Source organism: Triturus cristatus, chromosome 7 (assembly GCF_964204655.1).
Source record: "Triturus cristatus chromosome 7, aTriCri1.1, whole genome shotgun sequence".
NCBI lineage: Eukaryota > Metazoa > Chordata > Amphibia > Caudata > Salamandridae > Triturus > Triturus cristatus.
The window spans coordinates 627,399,870-627,413,835 of NC_140590.1; the positions used below are offsets into that span (position 1 = coordinate 627,399,870).

At 41.8% G+C, this 13,966-nt stretch overlaps 1 protein-coding gene across 2 annotated transcripts in view; it reads right to left on the reverse strand.

The window, feature by feature from the left end:
• The window catches only part of ERN1 (endoplasmic reticulum to nucleus signaling 1), a 617,499-nt gene that overhangs the window by 395,166 nt on the left and 208,367 nt on the right, over positions 1 to 13,966 (reverse strand). For both annotated transcript variants that reach the window (XM_085617236.1, XM_085617235.1), the window contains exon 2: positions 10,368 to 10,488. In XM_085617236.1, the coding sequence (XP_085473362.1) occupies positions 10,368 to 10,488 (121 nt within the window). The remainder of the gene's footprint in view (positions 1 to 10,367; positions 10,489 to 13,966) is intronic.

The following is a 13,966-nucleotide window of genomic DNA, read 5'->3' on the forward strand; positions in this document are numbered from 1 at the left end:
TTACGCCAACTCCTGGTCCTGGAGACTTCTTTCCAGTAGGTGCAGTAAATTCTAAGCTGTATGCAACGTGGGGGCCGCCTGATATTTTGCGTTAGAATGTGTGACCGCACTACAGTCTTTCAGCAACCACTCCACTTTTCATTTCAAGTGGCTCAGTAATGCAATTTTAAAATCAATACTACCTGTGCAGCTACTCTGGAACACTTTACGCCTTCTTGTTTTATGCAGATACGATTTATAGCACAGACAAAGGACGGTGAATCTGTGTGAACAGTTGCTATTCTTACTTTTTCTGGGCAACACTATGGTGACCAATTGTACATTGATTGCCAATTACCCCGCAGAACCTTGGAATTATTCGCCACTGAACTGTTTCAGGCTGAGAGAGGTCTGTGCTCAGCGCCACAATTGAGGTGTCTACTAACAGCCAAAGTGGGCTGTGACCTGCCTCGGATTACAAAGTTTGCCGTCTGGACAAATATTATTATCCGCCATACGTCTGCTGCACTGGTTGGTCTGTCTTCCGGTCCCATTTTGGACCCCGTGGCAGCACTGGGTGCATTCCTGCTTCCCTGCACATTCTGATATACCCCGAGCACCCCACAAAGCGTATACTTTAGCCACCTCCTTCACCTACCAAGAGGTGCAGGCCCTACTTTGTATAGTAGGTGAATCCATCTACTGCATAGGTAACCGGCTTTTCAAGGTGCAACAACTATGCACCAGGTACCTTTTAATCAGTGCACCTTGAGGGAATACTGTTAATAAAACAGGGACAATAAGCACCTGTTTAGCCATGCACTGGTCTGGTACCAGCATGCACTTGTAAAACAAATAGGATAGCGAGGGGGTAAATTGTGTCCTGCATAAAAGATCTAACTTGACTCGAGACGAGAAATTCTACATTGGCAAAATAGGATCCTGCAAATAATTTCATTTAGCTTTATATAAATGAAGTTGGTTTAAGAGGAAATAAAACAGTGGAGTAAGCATGTAGGCCCACCTATATGTACATGGGTGGTTCTTGCAACTCTAAGATCTCCGTAAAGGACTAACTAAACAGTGAGAAAAAAGCCAGAATTCGCACAGTCCGGTAGCACAAAATCATATTTTGCCACAATTTATGTGACTGTTCAAAACAAATGCGAAAATGAACGGCGTTTTTTTTGGGGGGTTTTGCAAATTAGCTTTAGGAGTCAGGCATACGAAGAATCAGGCTAGGTGTATATTCAGAGTAAAGTGTGCCCTTTCAAATGCCAGAATCTTTTCAGTGTAAATGGGTAGCAACTTCAAACAAGCATTGAAAATGCAATAGGTCTCGCCTTTGATTAAGTTAAAGCCATTTGCTTTGCTAATGGTATTGTATAGCAAAGCAAATGGCTTTAACTTAATGAAAGGCGAGACCTATTGCATTTTTAATGCTTGTTAATAGCAGCACCGGAGCAGAGACTGGAGCACGGACACTCGTTCTTTTACAAATTTAGGACTGTCCCATTCAATATTACTTGCAGGCAGTAGCAGGCTGTATCTTATCCAGACTGAATTATTGAAGCATTGTCCACCTAGGACTGCCAGATTATGCGACTACTTTGAAGAATACCAAAAATTGGGGTTTGTCTCAATCGTGGCTTATAGAAACATGACCGTATCACAGACGACAGAGCACTGAACTGCCTATACACCAATTAAAGAGAAACATTTTAAAAGTTTTGTCTCCTGCACAAAGTGTACTATGGTCTTGCTCGCCGTTTTAATGAACACCAGTCCTCAAGATAGTTACAATCTAATTCTCATTTACAGATACTTTTTATGACTTCAACACATAGTGGATCAAAGTAAAAAAAAAGAGTGTGTCAAAAGGGCTGCTGACACTTTTTACATTTCCATGATATATTTGAAACCAACTAATCGTTCACTCTACTAAGGAGTGCTGTTATTCCCTGAAGGCATGTTTAGCATACAGAAAGCGTCTGATGCTTCCAAGTTTGTCTTTCCCTGCACATGAACAAGGACAGGTGATCAGCCTTAAGCAACGGCCTTGTTTGCGCCTAGAAGAGGGGGAGGAAATTAAGGGTATGTTGCCATTCTCGGAATGGAATGAGGGAAGGATATCGGGAGAAAAGAAACAAAATCCTAGAGAATCCCATCAGTATGTCGATTATGCGTAACAAGCAATGGCAGCGCAGCACATTTAGGGGTTCCATCTTTTTAATCATTATGTCTCTGGGCCTGGCAGACCTGAAGTGGGCTACGCCACGAGGTAAAATGAACTCGCAACAAACAATATTTTTTTTGCAACGAATCAATGTATACATCCATGAAGCGACAATGATCAAGAATTCCAGTTTTTCACTTCTCCAATTGGCTGCATAAGAAACGAACATTGGCAACCCCACCAGGTCTCACCTTAGAGACATACTGGTCTCTCCAATGTCTTTCCTTCAAGCTGTAGAGCATCTAGCAGATGGTGTACACCATGCCACTGAGCCGTGCATTTCGGAGTCGCATGCATGCTTTAAACATGCACGCACGGCTATACAATGACTGACAAGCAGCAGAGTCGTGTTTTTTTTTTTAAAGTGTTAATGAGGTCCTGTAGAGAGAGAGACAGAGGCAGAGGCAGAGGCAGAGACAGAGGCAGAGGCAGAGACAGAGACAGAGACAGAGACAGAGACAGAGACAGAGACAGAGACAGAGACAGAGACAGAGACAGAGACAGAGACAGAGAGAGATTGACCTTTTTAAATGTTAATGTAGTCCAGTGGTGGATGTGGCAGGGCAGCAACATGGCGCAGGAGCCTGAGGGCGAATAAAACACGGAGGAGAGCCAGGAGGCACAGTAGCAGGCACCGCTGATTAAGAGCAACATAGGAGGTGGAGGGGCACAGAAGCACACAGGCTAGAGAGGGCAACATGAGCACAGGTGGAGCCCAGAAGCGCACAGGTGAGAGAGATGTGGGGGTGTACAGCAACTCATGTTCAAGAGCTGTTGTGGGGGACAAAAGCACATAGGTAAGGGAGAGGACAACACTGAGCAAGGTCGAGATGAAGCACATGAGGGAGACAGATTGTGAACATATGCACTCTCATGCAGTTCTTCACAGAAAGAAAAAAGTAGCTTTCAAACACAAGCAAGGGAACGATACAAGTACTTGGTCCATGCTCCAATAGAGGGTCAAACACAAGAACAAGAAGTGAAGCCTGCACAAGCTGACAAACGAGAAGCAGGTAAATAAGTGAGGATAAAGTCAACAAACAGTAAGCAATGGGTGGATTCTAAGCCACTGAAAGCTAACAAAATGTCTCTCAAATGACAGTGGGAGACTTAAAAACTAGCCTTGTAAAAGAAGCACCATCACCCAACATGTTGAAACCGAAAACAGACAACATGGTTCTCTGAGGCAGCTGCGCACAAGCAGCTGAATCAGTCAATCGAACAGGAAGGCCTCCTGCTGGCCCATGGTCCTAGCAGGTTACTTTAAAGTTGACGGGAAAGATAAGGCCAAAATACATAAAGTTAAAGGCATGGAGGTGGACATTTTTAAAACTGGAGGGTCGCAATATTTTTAACCCTGGCCCAGGCAATTACCACTGTATAGATCAGGCTGGTCTAATAAGTAGCTCACGAGGTACTAGTAGCTCTCCAATATTTTCAAGTAGCTCTTCTGTGTGCAGCTCAACCTAGTGATTTAGAAGCTTTTGCTTGGTTGAATGAATTTATGTATATATCAAAATTAAAGACAAGAAAATGTGCATTTTCAGTAGTCATTAGATGAGGTTTGGAAAACATTGGCTGAATTTGAAATTATGTTTAAATCTGATATTTTAGCGATAGAGCATGTTGTGTTGGGGAGACCTATTACTATTACCCTTGTGCAGGGGGCATTGCAGCTACGGCTGTTATGTATTTCACACCAACAAGCGTTCTACATTAGTACTTGTAACTGTTCCTGATGAACTGAGGTGATAGTTGCGGATAATCTTACAAATAGTGACCACTAAAGTAATGATATTAGAAGCGTAGGATGTTTTTTATTGCATATAAGAAGCTCTTATTACAGAAAGGTGTTAGAGGTTCCTGGTATAGATATCCTAATCGAGAAATAGAGCATCTTGGTAAATAATGTAGCAAAGGCACTCTTTCAGTTAACACAAATGATGCTGGCAACAAAGCAAGAAACCAAATAGCAGAGCAGGCACATAGGGAGGATGGCAAAAATGAATGCACAAAATGAAGGATAAAGATGGAGATTTTAATGAGGGCAATATAGAAGTAGCATAGGTATTTGCGCCATATTGCCAATTATTTTAAAAATATAGATGGGAAAGATGTAGCTCACTTTGTAGAAGTGCAACCTATTCGGCAGCTGAATTCCTAAACTAGTGATTTCCTAGATATGGCACTGACTGAAGAAGAGGTATCCATGGCCATTACTCAAATCAAAGGTGACCAACACTGGGACGACATTGCTTTAATAATGAGCTGAGCTGCACTAAAGGATAGTCAATGGTGAGAATCTGAAATTGGATGCAACTGAAATAAGCCACTAACCAGATGAGCAGTAAAAGACACTATCGACATGAACTGCTTAATTCAGAGAGCGCAACTGCTTTGTCTATTTTTGACCTGCTCTATATTTATTCTTATTAGACTGATTTCCTTGACCATTTTGAGTCAGCCCCTGGAGCATAGCCTCCACCATCTTCTGTTATCACACGGGTTTTTGAGTGAGTGAAAGAGATTGATTTTTCACTGAAAGAAACTACTTTTTACAGGGATGCAATAGTTAGGTTGACGGTTTATCCACACAAAACCACAAAAATTCAGCACTTCTAGTTATACTTATGGTAAGAAACTATAACTTATGGTTTGTATGGCCTCTTAACGTAAAATAATATCCAATTACCAAACATTAAGACAACAAGCACAGATGCCATATTTTATAAGACATTGCATGGGGAAAAACATTTTGAGATCCCCGTTCTTAGCCCCCATTTGACGAATCACCCCAAATCTTTCCAGGCAACAGCTGAAGTGATTGGCCTACTAGTTTTAAAGATTTCTTGAAGATTCAGCGCAGTTTTCAGCAAAACAAAAGCAGCCAATTAGATTTAACCATGAGATCCGTGGGGCGGCTCTGCCTAGATATCTATATTTTGTTTTCTTTAATAACTCCAACACTACTGAACAGATTTACACCAAATTACAAAGAGATCTTTCTGGACTATGATCTAGTTTCCTGCAAACTTTGTTCTAAGTCCATTCAACAGTTGGGCCGGTACTCGTGTTAAAAAATGCAAAATCCCTATTGACTTTGCATGGGGAAAACACATTTTGGGAACCCTCCTCCCCCTGTCTCAGCCCCCGCTTGACAGATCACTTCCTTCCATGCAGAACTAGGCGAAATAGGACACGTGGTTTGGAAATGTTTGTGAAGTTACGTCAAATGGCGCCAAAGCTATTGGCAAAATAAACAAGCATTTTCAATGCAATAGGTCTCGCATTATTAAAGTTTGAGCTGTTGGCATTGCTAATAATAATGCAACACCAATAGCAGCTCAAAGATTCAGTAATGTGAAACCTATTGCATTGCAATTGTTTTTCTTGTTGTTTTTTTTATATAGCACAAACTTGAGTGAAAGGTGTGTATTTATGTTGCATTGAGTACAGTGTAATTATGTGTTGTTTTATTATGTGGCACAGAGTGGTATTGTGTGGAGTGTATTTATCTTGCATTAAGTAGAGAGTAATTATGTGACGTGCAATTATGTAGTACTGAGTAGTATGTGGAGTGTATTCATGTTGTATTGAATACAGTGTAATTATGTGATGTGTAATCACACAACCACACACACACACACACATCAACCACACCCACAACTACACCCACAACTACACCCACAACTACACCCACAACCACACCCACAACCACAACCACAACCACAACCACACACACAAACAACCTAAGGGAATCGGGTAACGGAAACAGAAAGAACTCTATTCAAAATCACACGTTTTCAGTCCAGTCAGAAAGTATGACTTAGTCCCAACGAGTCCTTGTTTTGTAGCTAAGCAGGTACAGTCAATTATTTTAGTAAGCAGGACGCGACATTAGAAAAAGAGAAGTATAGTGCAATTATTAGGCACGCATTGTTTACCTTGTAACCGCGTAAATATTTGCCGCGCATTTTCATTTTTTTTTACCTTGTAACCGCCTTCATTTATTTTACCTTGTAACGAAGTAAATATTTGCAGCGCATTTTCATTTACTTTGCTTTGTAACCGCTATTTTATCTTGTAACCGTGTAAAGATTAGCCACGCATTCCTCCCAATTAAGCAACAAACTGTATTGCAGCCGCAAAGCCACAAGTAAAGTGATCGCAAAACCGAAAGCAAAGCCACAAGTGAAGCGATCGCGAAACCGAAAGCAATCGCTTTTGGAAGCAGAAACAGCCGCCAATGGTGCACGCGTGTCTGGGCACGATAATTAAAACCAGATAGGTTTTAGTGCGCGTAACAGACACCAATAGGCCGTGGGCGGAGCGATGCGCCCGCCTTTGGCCTATTGCGTGCTCTGTCTAAAAAATACAGCCACTGAAAACCCAATAATAGAAGACAAAACAAAAAACACACGCACGAGCGTGTACGATTCCAGGGTCCATTTCTGAACCCCGGACAAAAGGACTCTCGCTGCGCGAGCACCGCTGCGCAGTGCAACGCTAGGCGCGAGACCTAAAAATGCTTCTTCTATGGGAAAAGTTGGTTATAACTATAACTATCTACTGGCTATCGCAGGTAGAAAGGAAGGAAGAAAATCTGTATACATATATATACACATATATATATTCACTTAATACACCATAGGTTTCACACACGTTATAGTTAGGTGGATATTTCACTCGTAAAAAGCCAATGAAATTCCCCTGTTATAGTTAGTTCAGATAACTATAACTCGCGCGCCCGCAATCCTGCTCATGACGTCACATATTACATCACTCATGACAAGGTCAGTGGCATCACTCATGACATCACTGATGACATCATCCTTGTGATAGAGTGGCGGTTGCGCGAGTTATAGTTATCTGAACTAACTATAACGGGGGAATTTCATTGGTTTTTTACGAGTGAAATATCCACCCAACTATAACATGTGTGAAACCTATGGTTTTTTAAGTGAATTTGCAAGGTTTTTTAAATGCTAATTCCTAACTATAACGTGTGTGAAACCTATAGTTTTTTCAGTGAATTTGTACGGTTTTTTAAATGCTAAGTTATGTTTGTATTATTTTTATAATATATTTAACAATAAACTACGTATTAAAAAAGTATTTTTTTTTTTGTTTTTCACTGCGCGCGCCCCCGCGATTTAAAAAAAAAATGTAAAATGTTTTTTTCTGCCTTCGGGGTCCTTCAGGGACCCCCTGACAAAGGCTAGGGGGTCAGGAACTCTCTACCCTGCCCCCTTTTCACGTTCGCCACCTTCCTTTTTCACTCTCGCACTGAAAACAAACAAAATGGCAGCCGACACTTCCTGATTTCGACCGATTCGAACGTTGACTGACATGTAACCACCAATCAGAATTACGCTTGCGCACGTTAGGGTGCGCGCACGGTGCGCGGCTATAGATATGTATGTGCTTTTAAATGCAATTTTCTCAGGAACTACTGAACAGATTGACTCCATATATGCAAAAGGCACATCCCTGACCTGAGGACTACCTCTCTGCCAAATTTCAAGTAATTCTGTTCAGCCGTTCGGGCTGTACCTTCGACTAAAGGTCCTATGGGAAAATGCATGGGGAAAACGCGTTTTGGGACCCCCCTTTTTTCTCGGCCCCCGCTTGACGAATCCCCCCGAGACTTTCAGGGTAGGAGCTGAGCGGAGCGCCCCATTAGTTTTGAAAAATTCGCGAGGATTCGTCAACCGGCGCCAAAGTTATTCAAAATAGAATTTTGAGATTTCCTATGGAAACACGGTCCTAACTATAACTATCTACTGGCGACCGCCAGTAGATAATATACATATATACATATATATATTTAAATTTTTGTCGGTGTTTGAATTTAATCTTTTACAACTTTTTAGCACTTGCACTTACACCCTGTTTACATATTTATTATTTTATTGTAAACTGCGAATTTTGCACATTAGCCCGTATACAAATACTTATTTGTAAATCTCTAACAATATGTCAATTAATATTGTGTCATATGTTTACATTCGAGATTTCAGGAAATTGCGGCATATGGTGTCTGTTTTCACTGTCTTTTCACCGAAAAAAAAGCTCTGATTGGCCGCATGCATGTCATGTGATCAAGACAGTAGTTTACTGTCGAAACGCGTAATGCTGCTACTATGCCAAAATTGCTGACAACTTGAGCAATAAACTGCACTGAAATCTTCAACACGCTGTGGTCTGGGCCTGTTTTTTCTATATATATATATATATATATAGACTCAAACAGATAGATTCGCCAAATAACAAAAATATATTTCCACTACAACGTTTCAGCTTCCGCCTTCCTCAGGTAGTACAAGATGGTTTGCTCTGTGGCTGCACAGATGACAGCTGAATTTTCAAAAAGCAGCATGAGTGAAGATTCCATTTGGAATGTGGAATCAATGGAGTCCTGAGAGCTCTTGAGATATGCAGTAATCAGGCTGTGTTGTCAGTAATGTTCAGTCCATCTGGATGCAGTGATTTTAAACGGTACATCCAGAAGTTTTCCCTGGAGTCCAGTAGTTCTTCCTTTGAAACATGTTCCACGGGGAAAATCTTCAAATCTGATAGTGAATGATCCACAAGGTTAAAATGATTGGCTACAGGCTGGTCAATTTTCTTATTAATTATTGCAGATTTGTGGTTCCTGAATCGTGTACGGATGTCATTCACTGTTTGGCCTACATATTGCTTTTTACATCTTTGCCGTTGGCACTGAATCACATAAATAATGCATGTTGAGCGACATGTAAGATGCTGCCTTATTGCATAGGTCCTTCTCGTAACCGAACTAGTTACAGATGATGTTTGTAAAAGATATTCACACGTGATGCACCTTCTGCACACATATTATATATAATTTTTATATTGCCTTATATATATATATATATTTTTTTTTTTAAAGCCTTGCGTCCTTCTGATCCCTTCTATCAGATTCATACCAAAACTTTCTGACTACTATGAACTCGCAAACAGCCTTCTCAGTCTTTCAATCCTCCTTTTTAACCATGCCACTCAACTAACAAGCAAACATGGCCTTTACTTACAACCCAGCTCACTAATTCCCCTTATTCAATCCACCTCTATTCCATTCTATCCCTATCCCAAACTCATTAGACACACAAGAAATCAAGAGCACAATCCTAACACAAGAGAGATGACAAAATGAAAATAAATGTACTAACCCATTAATTACTTATCTTGGGTTCCGGTGTAGCGTGCTACTCACCACAAAAAGCATTTCAATGCCTCGTCAGGGGTATTAAGCACTATATAAATACATTTTACAATGTCATTAATCTTGACTGGGTGACATGTGTCCAGCCACAGCTCACTTTTAGGTAACTACTATTTTGGGGGGTAAGCCCTCCATCAGAATGCATGCGTTTCCCAGCTCTCTCCCTCATGTGTTTCTCCTTTTGCACCCTGCCAAAATTCCGCTCCAGTCCCTGATGCGCTATTAACTCTCTTCCTCGTGGCACTCATTCTCTCTTCTGTGTCCTCCCCCAGCACCTGCACTTGTGTTGCTCTGTCCCTCATGTCTCTTGCCCACTACCCCTTGAATCCCCCAAATCTGCTTCTACGTTGCTCCCCCAACTAAGCTGTTTTGTTTAATATATATAATTTTGGAGGGACAGGTAGCAAATTGCTGCAGGCCCTCCACAAAAATGCTTCTGAGATTGTTTTTCTATTGCCCGATCTCAGATTGATCAAATTGTTCATTTTTTAAATAGCGCCTGGGTGATTCTAAAGGCACACCCCTGCAAATGCTTATAGAATGACACGATAACCAACAGTGGGCGCATCACAGCGCCCTCTTTTCCTTTTATTGATGCTGCTTAGCATCGACAATGAGCATTGGCAAATGAGATAGGCTCCAAAGGCGAGGGCTATTGGCTCAGCCAACGTTGGTATCTTTTACAGCATTGTACATTTATTTTAACTACACAAAACTAATGCCACATATTGCCGTTATATTCACCATCTCTCTACCCACATTTGTGAATGCAGCTTTACATTAAGTATGCATGCATATTCCTAATTAAAGCATCAATGCAATTACAATGATGTGCATTTAGCAAGAAAATACAATGTCATGTATGTAATACTGGCATTTAAGGAGAAATGCCATGCTCTACTGTACCTTCGTTCAATGTCCACTTGATAGAACCCGTCCTCTTGCTGACCGCGTGCAGGCTTCCATCAAGGGTAGAAACAAAAAGCAGAGTCTCTGGTAAGGTAACACTGCTACAGCTTCCATAGCTCTGAAAGTAGAATATTAGAAACTTTAGTGTACTCAGATCTTTAAATTCAACTTAGTATACTGTAGGAGATTAAAATGAGTCATAATCTACCAGAGATTTACAAAAGGAGGGGAATTTTCCAGTTTGAGGGCCAGAGTTTAATTTTTGAGGACAAATCTTCCAAATTTAAACAAAGAGAAAAGAAAACATTAACTTAAACAACGAATTTGGCCCCTCGCAATGCATGGTTTAACTATGTACCTTAAGAATACCTGTCCCTCATTAATTGTCACTTTTGACATGAAATACGTAGCCATAAGAGCAGTGGCATGCCTAAGGAGTACTAGTATAACGTGGAGGATTAATGGGAAATGGCCACAATTTTTACATTTTGAGTGGCTAAATATCGGATTTGGGGTTATGAAGACATGCTTCTTGGAGGTAACTGCATTATATGATAAAAAATAAGAGTTATTTGAAATTGACATCTTTGTAAATATTTGAGTTTGTGTAGAGGCTTTTTTGTATTGAAACCATCCAAAGGGGCTGCAACTTGAAAGACTTTGAAGTAGGTCACTGCTATAATGTTGCCCCATAACTTGCATAATCCAAAAGGCAGCTTTGTGGCATACATGTCAAACAGCGCATGCACTAAACTAGACTTGAAGAACACTGGTCAGTGAACTATGAAGAAGCCTCTCTGCAGCCATTTCGTTTCCATAGGTTTTATTAGATGAGAGAAGGCTATATATAACTGAAGCGCACAGTGCAACAGTGCCAACTGGCTCCACTGAAGGTCCACATTCTACATAGAACTGTCCCACGTAGTCTGACAATCAAAGCAAAAGTAACCACAAAATATAACCTCAGAACACAACAAAATAACCTTTAGGTCTCGTGTTTAGGACTTGCTCACTCTCTTAGCCTGGCATGCAATACATCTGCTCTGTTGTGAGTTTCAGGACAGTTTCAGGGCGATAATAAATAGCCACCGCTACTATAAGATTCTGGCTGCGTGCACCATCGCCAGGGCCACGGCTTGCACAAGTGAAACAGTCAGCCTGCCACGAGCTTTGCAAAACGGAAGCCAAGCTGCAGTTATCGCACAGAATCGCAAAATCTATGCCAGCTGCAGCCTCGAATCCTAGAGTTAATAGGAACAAAATAAATCAAACAAATGCCCTAATCTAGAGCTACTACTCTGTAGCCATATTACAGAATGAACACCGACCTTTCCTTGAAGAGCATACGGCCCATTACACGTTTTTTGAAGCAAGGTTTGTGCAAAAAAGTAGCTTCCAGCACATTTTCACTGGCTCAAATAAAGAGATGTCCTTTTGGGGCAGAGTCCACGTCACACTTAAGAAGAAACACTGTTTTACTTAATTTAGAAGGCAGTCTGTCTCTATGGCAATGTTGACAGCCAGGATAGTAGGTAGACAGCTTATCATTCCTACTGTAAATTACAAAACTAGGTTTTAAATCTTGGAAGTCATATCTGCGTGTGGCATGGCTCGGATTTTTGCTTCCACCCTTCATGTCGTTTTTCGTCCTAATGTCAGCTGTGCGATCTCCTTAAAAGCATCCTTTTGGTGCTTTGTTGGCTGATGGCGGCATGTGACTTGATTGGCCATGGCTTGTTAACTAATAGCACAGGCATTAAGGAAATGTTCGTTACACTTCCCCATTAGGAGTAAAGGCCTATAAGTCGAGGTGTGCTGTTGTAGTAAAAAAAAGAAAAAACAGAAGTAGCTGTGTATCAGCATGGGGCCACTTGACAACAACATTAGTCTTGAGATTTTTGTGGCCCCAGACAAGATATAGTTTAAGGACACATCAGAACTTAAGAGTTTTCTGCTAATTCCAGCCCACATGATGCCAAACAAAGGAAATGGAGCCCCTCAAAAACTGTTGAAATGTGGGCCGGTATCCTGACCGGTAGGACCCCCCTATGGGTGGGGGATCACCTGAAAGAAGTTAAGGGGCTCGTGGGCTTCAAGGGCTGGAAATTAATCGGGATTGAATACCTGGGCTACGTATGGAAGAGAGATGCCCCTAGATCCTTCGAATATCTCAAACGAGAATACAAATTGCACTACTTCCAGCATTTATCATCACCTTCGCCTTATGCACGCCCTGCGCTCCCACGTACGCCCCGGTACTTCCATTCCAGAATATTCTCCCATGGAGGACAGGCTCCTTCTTGATACCATCCTTGGTAGGCCAACGTCCACTATTTACCGTAAACTCAAACAATATGCCTGACCCGCTGGTGTCCCTGAGGGAGAGATGGGAGGGAGAGATCGGTCACCTCGAGGACGAAGGCTGGCAGGATGTCCTGCAAAGCTCTCGCGAAGTTGCTATTCGGATAAGGTTCCGCCTCGTACAACTAAAAATGTTGCACTGGGTGTATTACCCGCGAACTAATCTTTTCGCATGCGGCAGGAGCCGGTCTCCACTATGCGTGAGGGGGCGCCAGGGGGAGGGGACATTCGATCATATCCTCTGGGAATGCCCGAACTTAGTACCCTTTTGGACGAAAGTAGTACGCACAATGGTGGAAGTGGTGGGTTCGCCGGTCCCAGTGGAGCCCAAGTGGCTTCTTCTCATGATCAAAGGACCCACAGATTGGTCCAGATACCACGAGATCTGGTTGGCAATGGCAGCCGGGTTGGCGAAGCGCAATATTGCCAGTTGCTGGGGGGCACAGGCGCCCCCACAATGGGACCTGTGGCTCAGGGATCTAGACTAGTGTCAGAGGAAACTATATACAAGTCCAGGAGAAAAAAAATGGAAAAAGGTATGGGGGCCTTGGCGGAGGTATTGCTGGAGCAGAATTTTCTGTTGAAAATCTATTGGGTTTTTAAGCTCCGGTTTGTCTATTTGTCATAATTAACATTAATAATCATTAATTATTAATTATTAATTATTTGTTTTGTGTAAGTGTTTTACTTATCAACATGTACGAATTAACAAGAGAGAATTACACGTGGGAACGCGTATGTGTTGCCTATTGACAATGTGCATGTTTTATTAAATAAACGTTGCTGAGTGCTGTTTATTTTAAAGCACAAAACGCTTTTGAATTAATGCTTTCCTGTGTTGCAAAGGCTAGATAATTACATACACATAAGGGTATTAGTGGGGTTAACACTGTTTAATCACTATGCTGTGGTAACGTTGTTTTTGTCTCTTTCAATTAAGATGGTCTATTTTGGCCTAACGAAAAATGGCTGCCGTTTGCAGCCTGGCCTCGAGTGAGTGATTTGTGATGAGAGGGCCTTGCTGAATATGGTCACGAGACATCTGACCACAGTCCTTGCCTGGTTAAAACTTTCCGTGAGGACAGCAGCAGTTCTGGGCGAGTTTCCAGATGTATCGGAACAGCCTTGGAGGACACAGGAGCCATAAAGAAAGAACTCTGAGCTCATTGTGTCATCGCCGAGGAAATGTGGATGTTAAAAGTTACTTTTTATTTTTGGTTCCTGTTCTGTCTTTT